The sequence below is a fragment of the Parambassis ranga genome, chromosome 12 (genome assembly GCF_900634625.1).
Source record: "Parambassis ranga chromosome 12, fParRan2.1, whole genome shotgun sequence".
Lineage (NCBI taxonomy): Eukaryota > Metazoa > Chordata > Actinopteri > Ambassidae > Parambassis > Parambassis ranga.
Window position 1 is genome coordinate 13,391,072 of NC_041032.1, and position 15,610 is coordinate 13,406,681.

Consider the following 15,610-nt stretch of genomic DNA (forward strand, 5'->3'; position numbering starts at 1 on the left):
GTGAGTGTAAAGGGCCTGATTTAGCTTATTCCTCTGCACCATTGAGCGCTGTCATTTAGAGTGATCACTGCTATTAGTCTGTGGAGCTGTTTCTAAATACACTATAGTGAACATATATTTTAGCACTGGAGCAGCATCAGTGAGACATTTTGGATGGTTTTGGGGCAAATGTGGAGCTCAGTAGTGCAGAGGAGGAGCACTTCTGCTGTCTGTCCAGGGAGGCCAGCATTGTTCTGATCTGGAAACTAATGTAAAAGATGCAGTGCAGATTATAAAGATGCCTACAGACCAACTGTTAGGAGTTCACAGAAGATGTGCAGCTTGCTGGTTTCAGTTGTCGTCTGCCTGCGTGCTTTAGGTAAAGGAACAGAGGCTACAGGGGGGCGAAATTCTGCGTTGTATCAATATTATCTGAAGTAAGCTGTGAGTAGAAGCAGCCTTGCGGTTGGTCAGGAGGAGGTGGTGTCCAACAGCAGGAGTGACTGACACAAGCGGTGAGGGAGTCGGACAGATGAGAGCCACGGGCGCTGGGAGCGGGGGCGTACGAGGGTCAACACATCGCCGCGCAGCCAGTGTGGCCCAGCAGCTGTATGCATAGGGGAGCCTTGGCCTCCTGCTCTGCATGTCAGGGGCCGTGATTAATGACCTGCAGGCCCTGCAGGTCTGCAGACCCCCCTTCCTCCACAGCAGCCACTGCAGCCTCTGCTCCTCCCTCAGCTAATGGACACAGCCCAGGCTTCATGCATGCAGGCGGACCAGAAATGAGAGTGATTTCCCCCTCTCACAAAACCCCACTTTCAGAGGCTGTGTGTGATTTCAGGGCAGGAGCGATGATTTTTGCGATGACTGTGTGTGTGCCCGTGCGGCGTGGAGGCTGCCCGTGCCTGTGTTACTGGTTCCCAGCTTGTCAGGCAGCTGTCGAGGAGTGATTTATGACCACTAGACTCCAACCTGTCTTCACTGCCAGTTCAGTATTGTTACAACTGACAGCTAATGAGGCCAGACATGCTTTCAAGCAGAGCACTTAACAGGACTTCAATCTTCCCCCGTCACCAGCACCATTTTTGCACTCTCTCTCTCTCTCTTGCTCTCTCACAGCAGCCTCTTTTCTCTGAGCCTTCCTTGTTCTCTCTGTGCTGGAATATATGACAGGCTCTGAAAAGGCTTCAGCGTACAGAGGCAGCAGACACACACACACTGGATAATGTTTGCTTTAATCGAATTATCTGCCCTTTTTCCTGAGCTTTAAAAGAATAGTAAAAAATGCAGCCCTGCACTTTGTTGCTTCAGAAGACTGAAACACTCTCCAGTGTGTGCTGATATCATTGCTCAATATATGTATCAGTATTGGTGCATACACTTATACTTAGCAATCCTCTATGGGTAACATCATATGCATTGTTCACCCCATGTGCCCACATAGGAAACAGGAAGTGTTACAAGGAATCATCATAGCCTAACATGCTAATTGCTAATTAATGCACTTTGTCTATTTACTTTGGACTGATGCTATGCTAAGCTAAGCTAGCTGGCTTTTAGTGGATATTTGGGTTCACTGTGCCTTGTATGTTGACATGCATCATTCCAATAGCACTGTTTTGATTGTTATTTTAGTGTAATTATGTAAAACAAAATTTGTATTTTCCTATAAATGAGTCCTGGTGCCATGCTGCCGCAGACAGGCTGTTCTCCCAGCTCTGCTGCTGAGTAAAATCACCCTCACAGAGTCTCTGACAGCTTTTCCACCTTTAACCCTGAGTTCCTTGTCAGCCATGATTAATGGCAGGCTAACTAGCTGCTAGCTTACATTGCATTTCTGGCCTGTACCATTGTCTCCTGGATACCTAATGGAGTCTGACAGGGCTCTGATGTTTCCAGTGAACGCTGCAACAGCGCCTCCTGCTGTTAGGATGAAATTCTGTCTTACATTCTGTTTAGAAATGGAAGGTCAAAGGTCAAAAAGTTAAATAACATTTTCAAGCTAAAGGTTCTAAACTCAGTAAGACAGTAAATCTAGTTTATTATTGGACTGTCATATTTTATGTAATGAATTTATGTGTTTAATCAATTATATTGACACACACACTGTCCGGTTATTTAATGTGTTTATATCTTAATGTGTCTACACGTTATTCTTCTTTTTTTTTTTAATAATGTATTGCTTTTTGTAAACATATTGCATAAAAGTCTAAATTAATGACTTGAATTGTTAATTTAGAATAAACACCCCTTTATTCACCATGTCCATATTTATGCTGCAAATATTTATTTACAATTTCATGATTTTAAATAAAATCAGAGGCTGCTTGGAGCTTTTGAGAAATATCAAGATATTGCATTGTGTAAAATAAAATAAAAATACTCCAGTAAACTTGTAAATATGTAGGTAAAATATATTTTTTTACTTTCTACCTGCATTTTTCATGGTGATATTCGGCACTTGTTCGTCACTCCTGGTTGTACAGACATCGCCTGAACTCTGCTACCCCCTGGTGGACATTTCGGTCAAACACACTCGTTACATTGCTGTCTAAAGCCAAAAACGGCGGATCTGGAGCAAGTATCCAAGAAGATTTTACGCACAGATTTTACGCATCGTGTTCTTTAACAGTGAGCGTGTGTTGCGTTATAAACGCGTTATAACTGTGTATCCAGTCCCCAGCAGGAGTTCCCCTGCTCCTTCCCTGTTGGGACGTTGGTCCCTGCTGCTCCCTCCCCCTTCCCGGCTCCTCCTCTGTGGGGCTTCTCGGCCCATCGAGCGATTGTCCCAAACTTTCAAGGCTTCCTGAAACTTCGCTACTATATGCGGCGACCGGGCGACAGTGGAATCCGATGGCGGAGGCGAGCGAGACATAAAATATAGACCATGGTACTGATGACCGAGCAGGCGGACCGACCTCTGACCCCGCTGTCTGCTCTAGAACAGCTTTCCTGCAGGGACTCACGGGGGAATCGCTCGACGTGAGTGCGGATGGGATGCAGGCGAAGGGGCCTCGGGGGGGTTTTCAGCTCCACTGGAGGCTGTTCAGGCTTTGGAAGCACTGCGGTGGTTTGCATGCACACCCTGCCTCACAGCCATTTGAATTAAAGAGCCGTGCTGACTTTAACCATTTAAAGTGGCGCGTACGTGGCACGGAACACAGTCAGAAAGGGTTAATTTGCAGCCAGAAATTCAATAACAAAACTTTTGGAGAAGGTCTGAAAGTTCCAACATGGAGGAGGGTCTGATTGAGCTATTTCTGAATGTTTGTGTGTGTCTCTCTCTCTCTCTCTCTCTTTGTGTGTGTGTGTGGCCCTCCCTCCACACAAACATGCATTTTCCACTGTGGGAAAAAAAAACAAGTTAAAACCTGCAGCAGCCACAGAGAATGCAGATGTAAGACGTGCAGTGCAGTCGGTCTGGTTCAGGGCTCAGACTGCTGTCTGGTTGTTGTGTGTCCAGGTGTGACGGGGGAAGTGCAGGCGAGAGGAAGCAGAGGAGGCATGGACGCTCACCTGCAGACCTCCAGCTCTGTCTGGACCCTGAGGCGGAGCCATCAGAAGGCAGAAAGAAGGCCGGCAGCACCAGGTGATCATCACTGTTGTTCTTATTTAACATTTATTAACACTATTACATTGTAATAAGCTCATATAAGGACTGTTTAATGGTTAAGACATGGTAATAATGTTGTTATAAACACATTTTAGGTGTATTAATGTGATCATTTCCAGTAAACCTAATAAAACTACAACAGATTGACTAGAAATGCATCAAATTTTGTAGTTTGAAGTAATTTCTGAGACAGTTTAGCTCCTCCAGTGCTGCTTTTCTCAGTTTGTTGGACAAAATATTAGATTGTCTGACATAATGTAGAGCAAACAATTCACTAGAAGCATCACCAATCCTCTTCAGATCATAGTTTGTGTCAGAACAGTGTACGGTAGTTTATAGCACGAAAGTGTAAAAAAAATCAATTTTCTTTGAACTAAAGATGGTTTTAATGAAAAATAAATTGTGTAATTTGCTAAAAAATGAAAACTCAACAGCACTTTCCCTACATTCCAGCCCTGTAATTGCACACCACACTGTATACCTGCATGACGGAGTGTTTACAGAGTGTGTTGTTGCTGTGTAAGCAGCAGCCGCCTTTACATAACCACAGGTCACACCATGCAGCCAAATGAAGGATGGATTTCTTTCCTGCTCACATCACGTTATAATCGCCGGCTGTTGCTGAGCGCCGTCACTGTAAACACTGACCGTATATCTGTGTGTCAGGCTGAAACCTGTGGAGCAGCTTTCACCCATGCTGACTCTCAGTGACTTCGAAACAAAGTGTGAGAGGAAGAAGTCGCAGCCCAACCAGGTAATGGTGCAGTCTGTTCTCAGCACTCCTAAACACACACACACACACACGTCTCATTCTTCCTCACGTGTTTTTTTTTTCTTTGCAGTTATCGAAGACGAACACTCAGTATCACAAGATATTTAAGGAAGTCAGCAAAGATGAGCTGCTCAAACAAAGTAAGTGTTTGATTCTTTTTCTTTCATATGCAGCAAAGATATTCCAGATTATTAATCTGCACATACACGTCAACAGGCTACACCTGCGCCCTGCAGAGAGACATCTTATATCAGGGCAAGATGTTCGTCTCTGATAACTGGATCTGCTTCCACTCCAAAGTCTTTGGCAGAGACACAAAGGTTTGTAATAACAAGTCAAATGCTCGGAATCTTCTGGAGGTGATCAGCCGTGGAGTAAAAGGTGGTGTTCTCTCTTCTCTGTGGCAGATTTCTATCCCGGTGATGTCTGTGACGTTTATCAAAAAGACTAAAACTGCGCTGTTGGTCCCAAACGCACTCGTGATTGAAACTGCTCGTGATCAGGTAAGAGTGCATCCATCTTTTGACGTAAACCTTGACGTAAAATTATTAATAATAAGTAAACTTTGACTTTTTGCAGCATGTGTTTGTGTCGTTCCTCTCGCGGAACACCACCTACAAACTTCTGAAATCCATCTGCCTCCATCTGGAGGTAGGTTTTTGGTTAGCTAAGCTGTGAGCATTTAAAAAGTGACAGTAATGATGCTAAATCCAACATTATTCTCTTTGCAAACTTTTGTTTTGGTTTTGTATCCCAGCCAGTGGAAGTCGGTTAGAAAGAATTAGCATCTGTTCAGTAATAACTTGCTATTACGTGTGCTAAAATACCTACAAACACAGAATGCTAATGTAGCTTGTGTCTGTGATTGTCTAATATGTTAGCTGTAAACCTTTATAAGATAATTAAAAAAAAAAGTTTGAGCATGTTTGCTAACAGATTACCCATGAACATTGTAAACAAAGCATTAAAAAGGAAAACGTGTTCTGTCCTTCACGCTGAGCGTGCACACTGTGGTTACAGGTGGAGAAGAGCTGCAGCAGTAACATCACTTCCTCCTGTGAAAACAGCTTCAGAGTCAAATGCCCGGCGTCGCTTCCTCTGGTCAGTCGGGGGGTCTGTCCGTCCATTTTCTGGCTTGTTTTGCTGTGGGGATGTATTTGTTGTTTGAATATAGATCGGCCCTGTTCTCATGCCGTTCTACGCCCCCTCTCTCTGTATGTGGTGTCCATTGTATGTTTTCCTGCCGATGCACTGCAGGACTTTTCTGGAGACTTCTGCGACCTGGATGGGGTCATGCAGCAGAGACGGCACGAGATGATGGAGAGCAGCAGCTCCGGCTCTCAGACTCCAGATTATGACAAAATAACCGGTGTGTTCACTGTTCCCCCTTCTCTTTCCATGTGTGCACTAGTTTTTGCTGAACGGGCAGATAACAGATCTGACTGCTCAGTAGTGTCAGGTGTCACAGACAGTCTTTGGAAGCCATGTGCCTTTTGTGTGTTTTTCGTTAACAGAAACAGATTAAAGGTCCTTTTTTTGCACATTTCTGTTAATATTTACTTTAGCTCTCCGCCAGCCCGGCTCACAGCGCTCTCTCTCTCTCTCTGTCTTTGCTCTGTTTATTCTCAGACTTCACCGGCCTCCCGGACAAGTTTCTGAACGTGGTGAAGAGCGGAGAGGTTTCGGTCCACGCAGACATTCACCTCCAGAATCCCCCGAGCCAAAAACACGGCTCCACCCTAAAGAGCGGTACTTTAATACAGAATATCTGAGTGAAAAGAAGCTTTGTTGATGCTCCTGTAGTCTAAGGTTTCACTGTTTACCGGAGAGAACTCAATATCCGTGGAACTATCAACGAATAAGCAGCGTGTTCGCCACTGACCTGTTTATTTTTAATGCATAGATTTAAAGCCGGATTTACACCGGATGCTAAACGGCAGCGTAGCGACAGCCGCTGTGAAACGATTATGTGCTGTTTAGGGCTAATTGTATTGATGCAGTACTAATGCCCGGGCCTGATCCTTTCTGCTTTTACATGTAGGCTCCAACAGCCCAACAGTGAAGCCCTCACAAAACATGTCATTACACACCATCCTCCTCATCTACCTGTTCCTGTGAGTAGCCTCTCATTATGTGGAATATGGTGAATGTATTTGCGTCCTTTGGGCGTGTCGGCCATTGTTTTGTCTGGTTCAGGGTTGGATTTAAATGTCTGTGTGTTGTGTTTGGTGTGTCTGAGCAGAGTCGGCGTTTTGGTCCTGTCCTCCTGTTACATGGCCTTTAAGATCGTGGCTCTGGAGCATCGCCTGAACTCTCTTGTGTCCGTGGGAGAACGCGTTCGTAACGAGTAAAGTTGATTTAACTGCTTCTGTTTAAGTCGGCATTGCAACGTTGGCCGTTATTTTTGGTTTATAAGTTAGTGTGACTCTTCCTGCAGAAATATTGGAAGCCAGAGGCTGCAGGATGAAGTGAATGCTGAGATCTATGGGGAGCTGTCTACCAGCCTGTTCAAGTTAGAGAAGGTCTGTTTGTTTGTTTATTTTATTTCAAGCAACAAAAGCTAAAATAATTTAAAATATTATGGATTTATTTGCATAAAGGAAACACTTTTGTAGCCAGTTTATTTAATTATGGTTTTAAATATAAGAAACCTTTGTTGTGGTGAGACCTGTGGCCATTAGATGAACTGCAGCTCACATTTGTATACAATACAGGAAACAGGTGGAGATTTTCTATTTGTTTGGATGAAGCCCAATTAGCAATTTCCCTTTGTTTGAGTCTAATGCTAAGCTAAGCTAACTAGCTGTTGGATGTAGTTTCATAGTCAGCCACATGTTGGGTGTCAATCTTCTCGTCTAGCTCTCAGCAAGAAGTTAATTCCACATTTATGCAACTAGAACCGGCCGTAAAACGACAATGTGTCAAAGTCAACAAGAGTTTTTTATTTCATTACAACAGGCTCAACTCAATTAACGTATAAAAGAGTTTAATGTCTGTTGGATTTTAGTTTCCTTTTACATAGACATGGACCACAGGCTGTGCAAAACACTAAGTATTAACACTAAGAAACAACTAATACACACACATTTCTTTAAATTCTGACATATGGCACCTATAAGATACCCCAATGAATCCTACATCTTGGCATACAAGGTGTATCAACTAGCAGTTAAAAGACAGCATAAAATCCTCCAGAAGACAAATGAAAATGAAAATGAAAAACCTAAATTACCCTCTGGGATAGAAACTAGACTGTGTTGTTCCTGGTTTCAGGTGCACAGGATGTAAAGCTGTGATAAAGGACAATAATAAAAGTAATATAAGGGATTAAAGAAGTAATAAAGGGCTCACAAATAAATCTTATTACACCTTCAGAGAGGAAAAAGCCACAGCTCAGTGTGAGGAGTTATGACAGATAATAAAAGTTACTGCACAGATACGGCTAACACAAACAAACCTGATTTCAAAATGGCTGCCTAAGCTGGCTCAGCTCTGTGTTTACATTTACATTTTTTGTCACATCAGATTCAAAGAAACCTCCAGAAGCTGCTTGAGGAGACCTAAAAAGAAGACAGAAGCTGTAAGGTTTGTTAGCGCTCTGTGCAGCTGTGATCAGACCTGATGCCAAAGATGGCTCCTGAACTGAAAATCTGTGCAATAATAGCTTCTTCCTAACCGTTTCCCTCTCAGGACTATTTAATCCGAGCTGTGCTGAGGTGGTGTGTCGGCGTGCCAGTGGTAGTGTTATGTCCTATTTATCTAAGAGCTTTTATTTTGTTCTGGTTTCAGGTCCAAAGCTTCAGTGTTCCTAAACATTTCTTTAAAGGTCAAATGCTGTTTAGCTTTATAAAAATAAATGATATATTTCTTATGTATAATGGTAGAAACTCACCCAGATGTGTAAATACTGCTTCACTGTATATGGTTAGAGTTTGTTTAGTGGAAGTTTTGTGCAGATAAGATACATTTAGAAGGTGTTGTTGTTGTAAACGTGAATTTTTTAACTAAACATTTGTGATTTTATAGCAATGCAAATTCCAGGTGTGTTTGTGTATATAATAAAATAGCTTTTATCTTGTCTTACTCTTTTGTTTAGCTGTTAGAATCAGTTGAAAAGTTGTCTGTGGTGACTGCTGCTTTGTTTGTGTCCGGGTGGCACTTGGTGTGGTTACAGTGTCTGCTGAACCTCCGTGGTCACCAGGGTTCCTGAGTGGGAGCAGGCAGTCAGCTGACACACCTGCGGAGCTCTGATAAATGAATGCAAAGTGCTGGGATGTAACCTGATAGTGTGGTTATTGGCTCAGATGTCTGCTGGCACTGTACAATAATCTACTGTATTATCAGGAGTACTGTATCTGTATAAGGTATCAAGGGTTTATTAAAATGTTTGTTTTGCAACTTGCAACACTTAAGTACAATCCACACTGTAAAAAACGTACTCCTGCAAATAAAAACTGCACTAAAGATGGTATTTAATACATGTACTCCACTATAAGAAGTACAGGGGTGGAGGAAGTACTGAAGCTTGGTACTTAAGTAAAAGTACAATTACCCAGCAAAATATATACTTAAGTAAAAGTCTTAAGTACTTACTATTAAATGTACTTAAAGTATTAAAAGTAAATATATATATATATATATATATATATATATATATATATATATGATTTCCATTGCAAAGATATATGAACAGGTTAAAATAATCAAAGAAATCTTCTTAAAATGAAAATGTGTAGTTAATTTACATTTTCATTACAGACATCTTTGAAATGTACCCAGAAGCAGCTATGGACAGGTCTGTGTGTCATGAGGCAGGCTGTGGGCATCAAGTGAACAGAGAGGCCGCTGATAACAAACAGGCATTCAGCATTTTTACTGTGTCAGTATTCCTGCTGTAGATTCATGTTATGATTCATGTTAATCAGAAACACAGCTGGCAGCGTGTCCATGCAGAGTCTGACCTCACATCAGTCCAGCACTGTGTTCATCACATGGAACAAGTAACTACAGACACTGTGGAAATGTAGTGGAGTAGAAAGTACAGGTAACAGCTGCAAAATGTAATGGAGTAAAAGTATAAAGTATGCACTATTATTTTTACTTAAGTAAAGTAGAAATACATAAAAATGTACTTAAGTACAGTAACGAAGTACAAATACTTAGTTACTTTCCACCACTGAAGAAGTATAAGTAGTGAATTTAATTTTATTAATTATTTGTATTATTTTTTATTAATACATTTTATTATTAATTTTATTTAATATTACAAGTCATGCATAAAAAGTGCTGAACAAACCTTTATTTTTGTGTCTGTGACGACCAGGAGGAGGTATTGAAATAATATTGTATGTGTGGAATAAAGAGAGAGAGAGAGGGTGTGTGTGTGTGTGTGTGTGTGTGTGTGTGTGTGGCTCGTGCATCCCGCCCCCTTTTTGCATCTCGGACCAATGGCTCGTGCTCCTCCGCAGCTCGTCTGCCTGTCAACCCGCGTGTGCAAGCGCACCCCCGCCCCCGCCCCCCCGCATGACGTAACGCCCAGTCTGGAAGTGCAATGGCGATATTGGACAATAACAGCAGCCGTCTCGTTCGGGGACCACATCTTTATTATGTGGCTGATGTTGAAGGAAACACCTCCAGCCGGCTGCAGAACCGCGTCTAAGCCTGTGCACGAGCGTCTACCTGCGACCCGGAAAGGTGATTCCACAGCCTGCGCACGCGATGACAGTGTAGACTGAAAAAAAAAGAAACCGCTGGTAAGTGCAAACTCCGCTGATGGCCACGGCAGTGAGCAGAAAGGCTTTCCCAGTAAAAACAGGGGGCTTCGGGTTCAGGAAAGGGGCGTGGTGGCGCGCTGGGTACCACTTCTGACTGACGGATGCTGATAGCTTAGCAACAAGGATGGAGAAGCAAGCGGAGACAATGGACGATTTGTCAGCACCGTTACCGGGCAGGCTGAGCACGAGCGGCGTGTCGTTGGGGAGGAAACCGTGTTTGTGCCGCGAGTGGGAATGTAAACAAAGGGTGTGGGCCTCCAGCTGGCCCGTGATGCTCAGCCAAGACAGACCAACCATCACCGCTGTTTGTCAGAGGAGGAGTGGACCGTACACACACGCACGCACGCACACACACACACACACACACACAAGGCCCAGCGGTGCTGCTGGATCACAGCTGACCCGGGCCCCCCCACCTCCTCTAGACCTCCAGGGGCCACTAATGTTACATTTACTCCACTAAAGTCCTGCTTTTATTTATTTTCTCTGGTTGTAAACAGGGTTTATCTCACAAAATGGCATTTCTTTGCACTTTAGAGCAAGATATAATTCGTTTTAGATACTTATAAATCAATAATTGATCTGTTTAACCTATAATAATGTGAATTTCCTTAAATATCTGTCTAATAATATCTCATGTAAACACCCAAGAACCATGAATAATGAGTTAAATTTAGAAGCATAAATCAGCTCATTTTCATATCTCTGAAGATTTGGAGCATGACATGTAAAGGTTCTTCAGTGTTGACAGACAGGTTCTGCTCCCACACAGTTGCTCTCAGTGTGCTGGAGTCTCTCGTGTGTGACATGCGGACCTTTTTGTTTTGATAATGAGCAGCATGTTTCACATGTAAACAAAATGTAGACGCAGGCATCCACACAGCAGGGGGCGCTGCAGAAAGGGTTAATAATCTGAATGTGTACAAGCTAAAGAGGCAATGCTCTGTGTTTTTTGCAACTAAAAAACAAATGTGTTACATCCTTTGAATTATTATAGTATTTTTGTTTCATAAAAATATATAATCAGTAATAATCTGAAAACTAAAATGCATGATACTGTGTGGTGTTTTGAATAAAAATGTAGCAACAGCGCCCCCTAGCAGTGTAATGCAGCCATATGAAAACAGGCCCTTTTCTTGACTTTCGCCCTTCTTGGTGTGAACAGGTGTGACGTGTGAACAGACACCATGGCCACGCAGGAGCCGTCCCCTCCCTCGTCCATGGAGAGCAATAAACCCGGCTTCCCCAAGAAGATCCTGGGCAACAAGCTGGAGGACAAACACCTGTGCAACTGCTGCCACAACATCCTGCGCCGGCCGTTCCAGGCCCAGTGTGGACATCGCTTCTGTTCCTACTGCTTCAACAGGACCGTGAGGTGAGCGCAGCTGAACGGCCATAGCAGAAAGCGAGGAAACAGCGCAGAAGAAATGCTCCTACTAGGAAGTGGAGATCAAAAACAGAGCTAAAAAAAGAGCACATAATGAAGCAGTGTTCAGCTTTACAATGACAATGTCCTGGCTTGTTATTCAGCAATCTGGTCTTTAATTTGACTTCTTTAGCTTCTCTTATTAAACACGGCAACAATAAAGTTCTAAAAATCTAATAAACTCTGCATCAAACAGCACATGTTGGACCAAAGAGCCAGATATGTCCACAGAAAAAAGAAAGTGTCATTTAAATTTAAGAGTTCAGTTCCTCTGATCCAGCTGAAAAATCTGCTTTTATAGGCTTAAATGATCAGAATCTCACATTCATGAACTCTTTGCTTGTTTAACAGGATATTATGTGTTTTGTTGCAGTAATGGACCCCAGAAATGCAACGCTTGCATTAAAGAGGATATTTTTGAGGAGCCTACATCGATTTTGAAACAAGGATGTGTGAGTGTGAAATTATTTGAATTTTATTAACAATAAAACTGAAGCCAAAATGTAGAAAGTCCCGCCCCCTTCCAGTCAACCAGTGAAGAGAGACAATACGTGTTGGTCCCATTTGAATTGATCTATACTATAAGAAGTTTTCGGTTGCAGCCATTGACAGGTATTGACCAGTATGTGGCGCCCTCCTGTGGTCATATCTGAGGTGCAGACCTTAGATCTTACCTTGTTTTTTCAGGCGTTTCCTGACAATGCAGTTCGAAGGGAAGTGGAGACCCTGTCAGCTGTTTGTATCAATGAAAGTTGCACTTGGAAAGGCAGCATCAAAGAGTACGAGGTGAGGCGACCTTTCACCTACTTTAGTGATAAATTTGGGGTTAAAATGAGGCGGGATTAACTCCTGAAAGTTCATTTGGGTTTGATGTGTGTGCCTAAATGTTTGGACATCTCTCTGATTGATTGTGTGATGGATCAAACTCTAAACATCTCACATTCTTCTCTCCACAGATGAACCACGAGGGGAAGTGCGAGTTCATGATCATCCCCTGCCCGTCCTGCAAAGAACGAATCCGCTACAACGAACAGGAGCGCCACAACGAACGAGAGTGCCCGGAGAGGACGCTCAACTGCAAGTACTGCAAGGAGCCATTTCACTTCAAAAACATCAAGGTTAGGAATTCATTATTCAGCCCAAAGATGGCTGGATTACAGCAGCTGCTTGTGTTGCATTTAAAGGGACATTGTCACATTTTGTTTTTTTTGCTTTATCTCAGGCACATGATGAGATCTGTCCCAAGTATCCGATGATCTGTGAAGGCTGTGCCAAGAAGAAAATACCCAGAGAAAAGGTAAATCTGTGAACAACAAGGTAGAGACACTGTCCTGGAAAATAGAACATGGTTCCAGTTTTTAATGCCCTTTAACTGGGTTTGTTTGTTCTCTAGTATGTGGACCACATCAAATTCTGCAGCAAATTCAGAACTCCGTGTCGGTTTCACGTCGTTGGATGTGACATGTCTGTAAGTAGCCCTTTGAGAAAGTTGCTTTGTGCCATGTTATGTGCAGCTCTCTCACTTTGGAGATGCTCATGTGGACCCTGCTGCTAGCTGGAAGTCAGAGTCTGCTCTCCTGATCCTTCTTGTAGGTGGAGAAGGAAAAGATTCATGACCATGAGCGCGCCTATGCCTACGAGCACCTCAATCTGCTGCTGCATTACATCATGGGCATGAAAGTCAGCATGGAGGGCCTGCAGCCCCAGGGACTGGAAGTAGCCGGACACAAACTGGTGGAACTCCAACAATCCCTCAGGGAACTCGAGGCCAGAGTCTCCCAGCTCAGCACCACCTCCTCTGGGCCTCCCGTGCAGGGAGCTGCCGCCGCCGCCGCTGCTGCCGCCTCCTCTTCATCCTCCAGCTCTGGTCCCCCTGGTCCACCCACTTCAGCTCCTCTTCCTCCACCTCCCACTCTGGCTCCCACCCTGTCTGTGTCTACCTCCTTCACCCCACTTCCCAGCTCGGTGGGTGCTGCGCTGGAGCTGCAGCTCCACAGCGAGAAGACTAAGGTGGCTGAGCTGGGACGTAGGTGCACGGAACTTGAGGTTAAAGCTGGTACGTTTGAAAATGTGGTGTGTGTCCTAAACAGAGAGGTGGAGAGGTTTGCCACCACCATGGAAGCCAGCAACCGGCAGCATAAACTGGACCAGGACAAGATCGAGGCTCTGAGTAACAAGGTACGAACTGTGTCTCTTGAAAGGAGGGGCAGAATGTCCACACTGTAGCTTTAAACAGACTGAATGTTTGTCATTGTCTAGGTGCGACAGCTGGAGAGAACAGTGGGGCTCAAAGACCTGACCGTTGCTGAGATGGAGGGCCGGCTGCGGGAGATGTCCGCCACCACCTTTGATGGCGTTTTTGTGTGGAGGATCTCAGATTTTGCCAAAAAGAGACAGGATGCTATTGCAGGTCGAGCCCCTGCCATGTTCTCACCAGGTAACATCTGCAAACCACCAGCAGCATGACACTCAAGCGAGGCCAAAACATCTCTATCGCCCCCTGGAGGCCGGCTGCAGAATAGGTCATAAAGTAGGTCTTGACCTCTACTGTGCAGACTGGGTCTTTTCCAACATGAAACTGCCCATAAACAAGATATTTAGGCCTCACTTTTGTCTAATTTGTGAAGAAAGAGCCGCAGTTTAAAGTTTAAAGCTGAAGGTTCGGACCCAACCCTGAACCTGAACCTACCAGACCTGTGTTAATAATACCAGCTGAGCCTTCTTTCTTTTCCTTCCAGCCTTCTACACCAGCAAGTACGGCTACAAGATGTGCCTGCGGATCTATCTAAATGGAGATGGGACAGGGCGTGGCAGCCACCTGTCCCTGTTCTTTGTGGTGATGAGGGGACTCAGTGATGCGCTGCTCAAGTGGCCGTTCAACCAGAAGGTAAAAGAAAGGGTACAAACTTCATAAGAGCACACAACAAAGGACAGCAGTAACAGCAGTCTCTCCACGAACTGTACTGTATCGTTAAATAATGTCTCTTTTCTAATAAAACTATTGATTGATTGATTTCCTTAACATCCAGGTGACTCTGATGCTGCTGGACCAGAGCAACAGGGAGCACATCATCGACGCCTTTCGACCTGACGTCACTTCCTCTTCCTTCCAGAGGCCCGTGAGTGAGATGAACATTGCCAGCGGCTGTCCGCTCTTCTGCCCGCTGTCCAAGCTCGACGGCAAGAACTCTTACATCCGTGACGACACCATCTTCATCAAAGCAATCGTGGACCTCACCGGTCTCTAGGTGGTGCCTGCAGGCTGGTGCAGTTTGGCATCAAGGCAGCTCTTTGACCATTAAAGCTTCGTTTTGGCTCCGCCGTGGTCCCTTTAGGGCTCTGTTGCAACCGGCAACAAGGTGACAAGCATGCATGCGACTGAAGGCTGCATGTGGCTGCTCAGTCCAGGCGGTCACAGCTGGTGGTCTCTGGATGAGGACCACACTCCTTGTGTTTTGAGTGTTTTAGCGTCACCTGCACGGTGGTGAAACGTCACTTGGGTTCTGCACAGTTTTCAGTTAAAGGAAGCAGGCGACAGCGCCACGTGCTTGCAGCAGCATCAGGCAGGAGCAGAGCAGGTGTGGTGCTGGTGGTGGTGCTGGTGGTGTCTCCTCGGGATTGTAGATTACAGGTAGTTGATGTGATACAGCTGGCAGTAGACTTGTGATAGAGTTAGCACGTGGCTTGATGCGGTTTTTGCTTCTTGTGGATATTGTGAGCTTCTCGATGCCAGTGTTGAGTGAATTTGCATAGACAAACGTGGAGTTATGTTATGACTAAAGTTACAGCCATTTTTTCTTCTTTTCATTTTCCTTAAAAATGCATGCCGCTGGCGTTTTTAAGTACAAACTCGCTCCTCATTTCGACCGAACTTCACGAAGGTTTACTTGTTTGTTGTAAAAACTTGTTAGTGAATTAGCCATCCGTGATGGTGGACATTGCCTGCACGTCTTTTGGAAACAGGCGACTTAGGTGTAAAGTTAAAGTTACTGTTGCGTATTTGTTCTAATTAGGGGTCGGTGGTTCTGATTGGTGGTTTGGTACAT

General features: G+C 44.3%; 2 protein-coding genes across 3 annotated transcripts; both read left to right on the top strand.

Moving 5' to 3' along the window:
* The first annotated feature begins 2,738 nt into the window (after nucleotides 1-2,738).
* Nucleotides 2,739-8,447, top strand: LOC114443745 (GRAM domain-containing protein 2B-like). Of its 2 annotated transcripts, XM_028418044.1 has the most exons (15): nucleotides 2,739-2,961; nucleotides 3,443-3,568; nucleotides 4,259-4,346; nucleotides 4,435-4,504; nucleotides 4,581-4,684; nucleotides 4,772-4,867; nucleotides 4,944-5,015; nucleotides 5,385-5,465; nucleotides 5,622-5,733; nucleotides 5,994-6,113; nucleotides 6,406-6,478; nucleotides 6,607-6,711; nucleotides 6,802-6,886; nucleotides 7,890-7,949; nucleotides 8,055-8,447. In XM_028418044.1, the coding sequence occupies exons 1-14, from the start codon at nucleotides 2,867-2,869 to the stop codon at nucleotides 7,926-7,928; spliced, it is 1,266 nt and encodes a 421-aa protein (XP_028273845.1). In that variant the 5' UTR covers nucleotides 2,739-2,866; the 3' UTR covers nucleotides 7,929-7,949; nucleotides 8,055-8,447. The 2 variants fall into 2 exon arrangements, with proteins under 2 accessions (XP_028273845.1, XP_028273844.1); XM_028418043.1 differs by having other exon boundaries at nucleotides 7,890-8,447.
* A 1,483-nt stretch (nucleotides 8,448-9,930) lies between these two features.
* On the top strand, nucleotides 9,931-14,865 carry LOC114443749 (TNF receptor-associated factor 2-like). The gene is made up of 11 exons (XM_028418049.1): nucleotides 9,931-10,117; nucleotides 11,304-11,513; nucleotides 11,938-12,016; nucleotides 12,252-12,350; nucleotides 12,521-12,682; nucleotides 12,787-12,861; nucleotides 12,958-13,032; nucleotides 13,158-13,742; nucleotides 13,824-14,001; nucleotides 14,303-14,451; nucleotides 14,594-14,865. The coding sequence occupies exons 2-11, from the start codon at nucleotides 11,326-11,328 to the stop codon at nucleotides 14,810-14,812; spliced, it is 1,809 nt and encodes a 602-aa protein (XP_028273850.1). The 5' UTR covers nucleotides 9,931-10,117; nucleotides 11,304-11,325; the 3' UTR covers nucleotides 14,813-14,865.
* The last annotated feature ends 745 nt before the right edge of the window (nucleotides 14,866-15,610 follow it).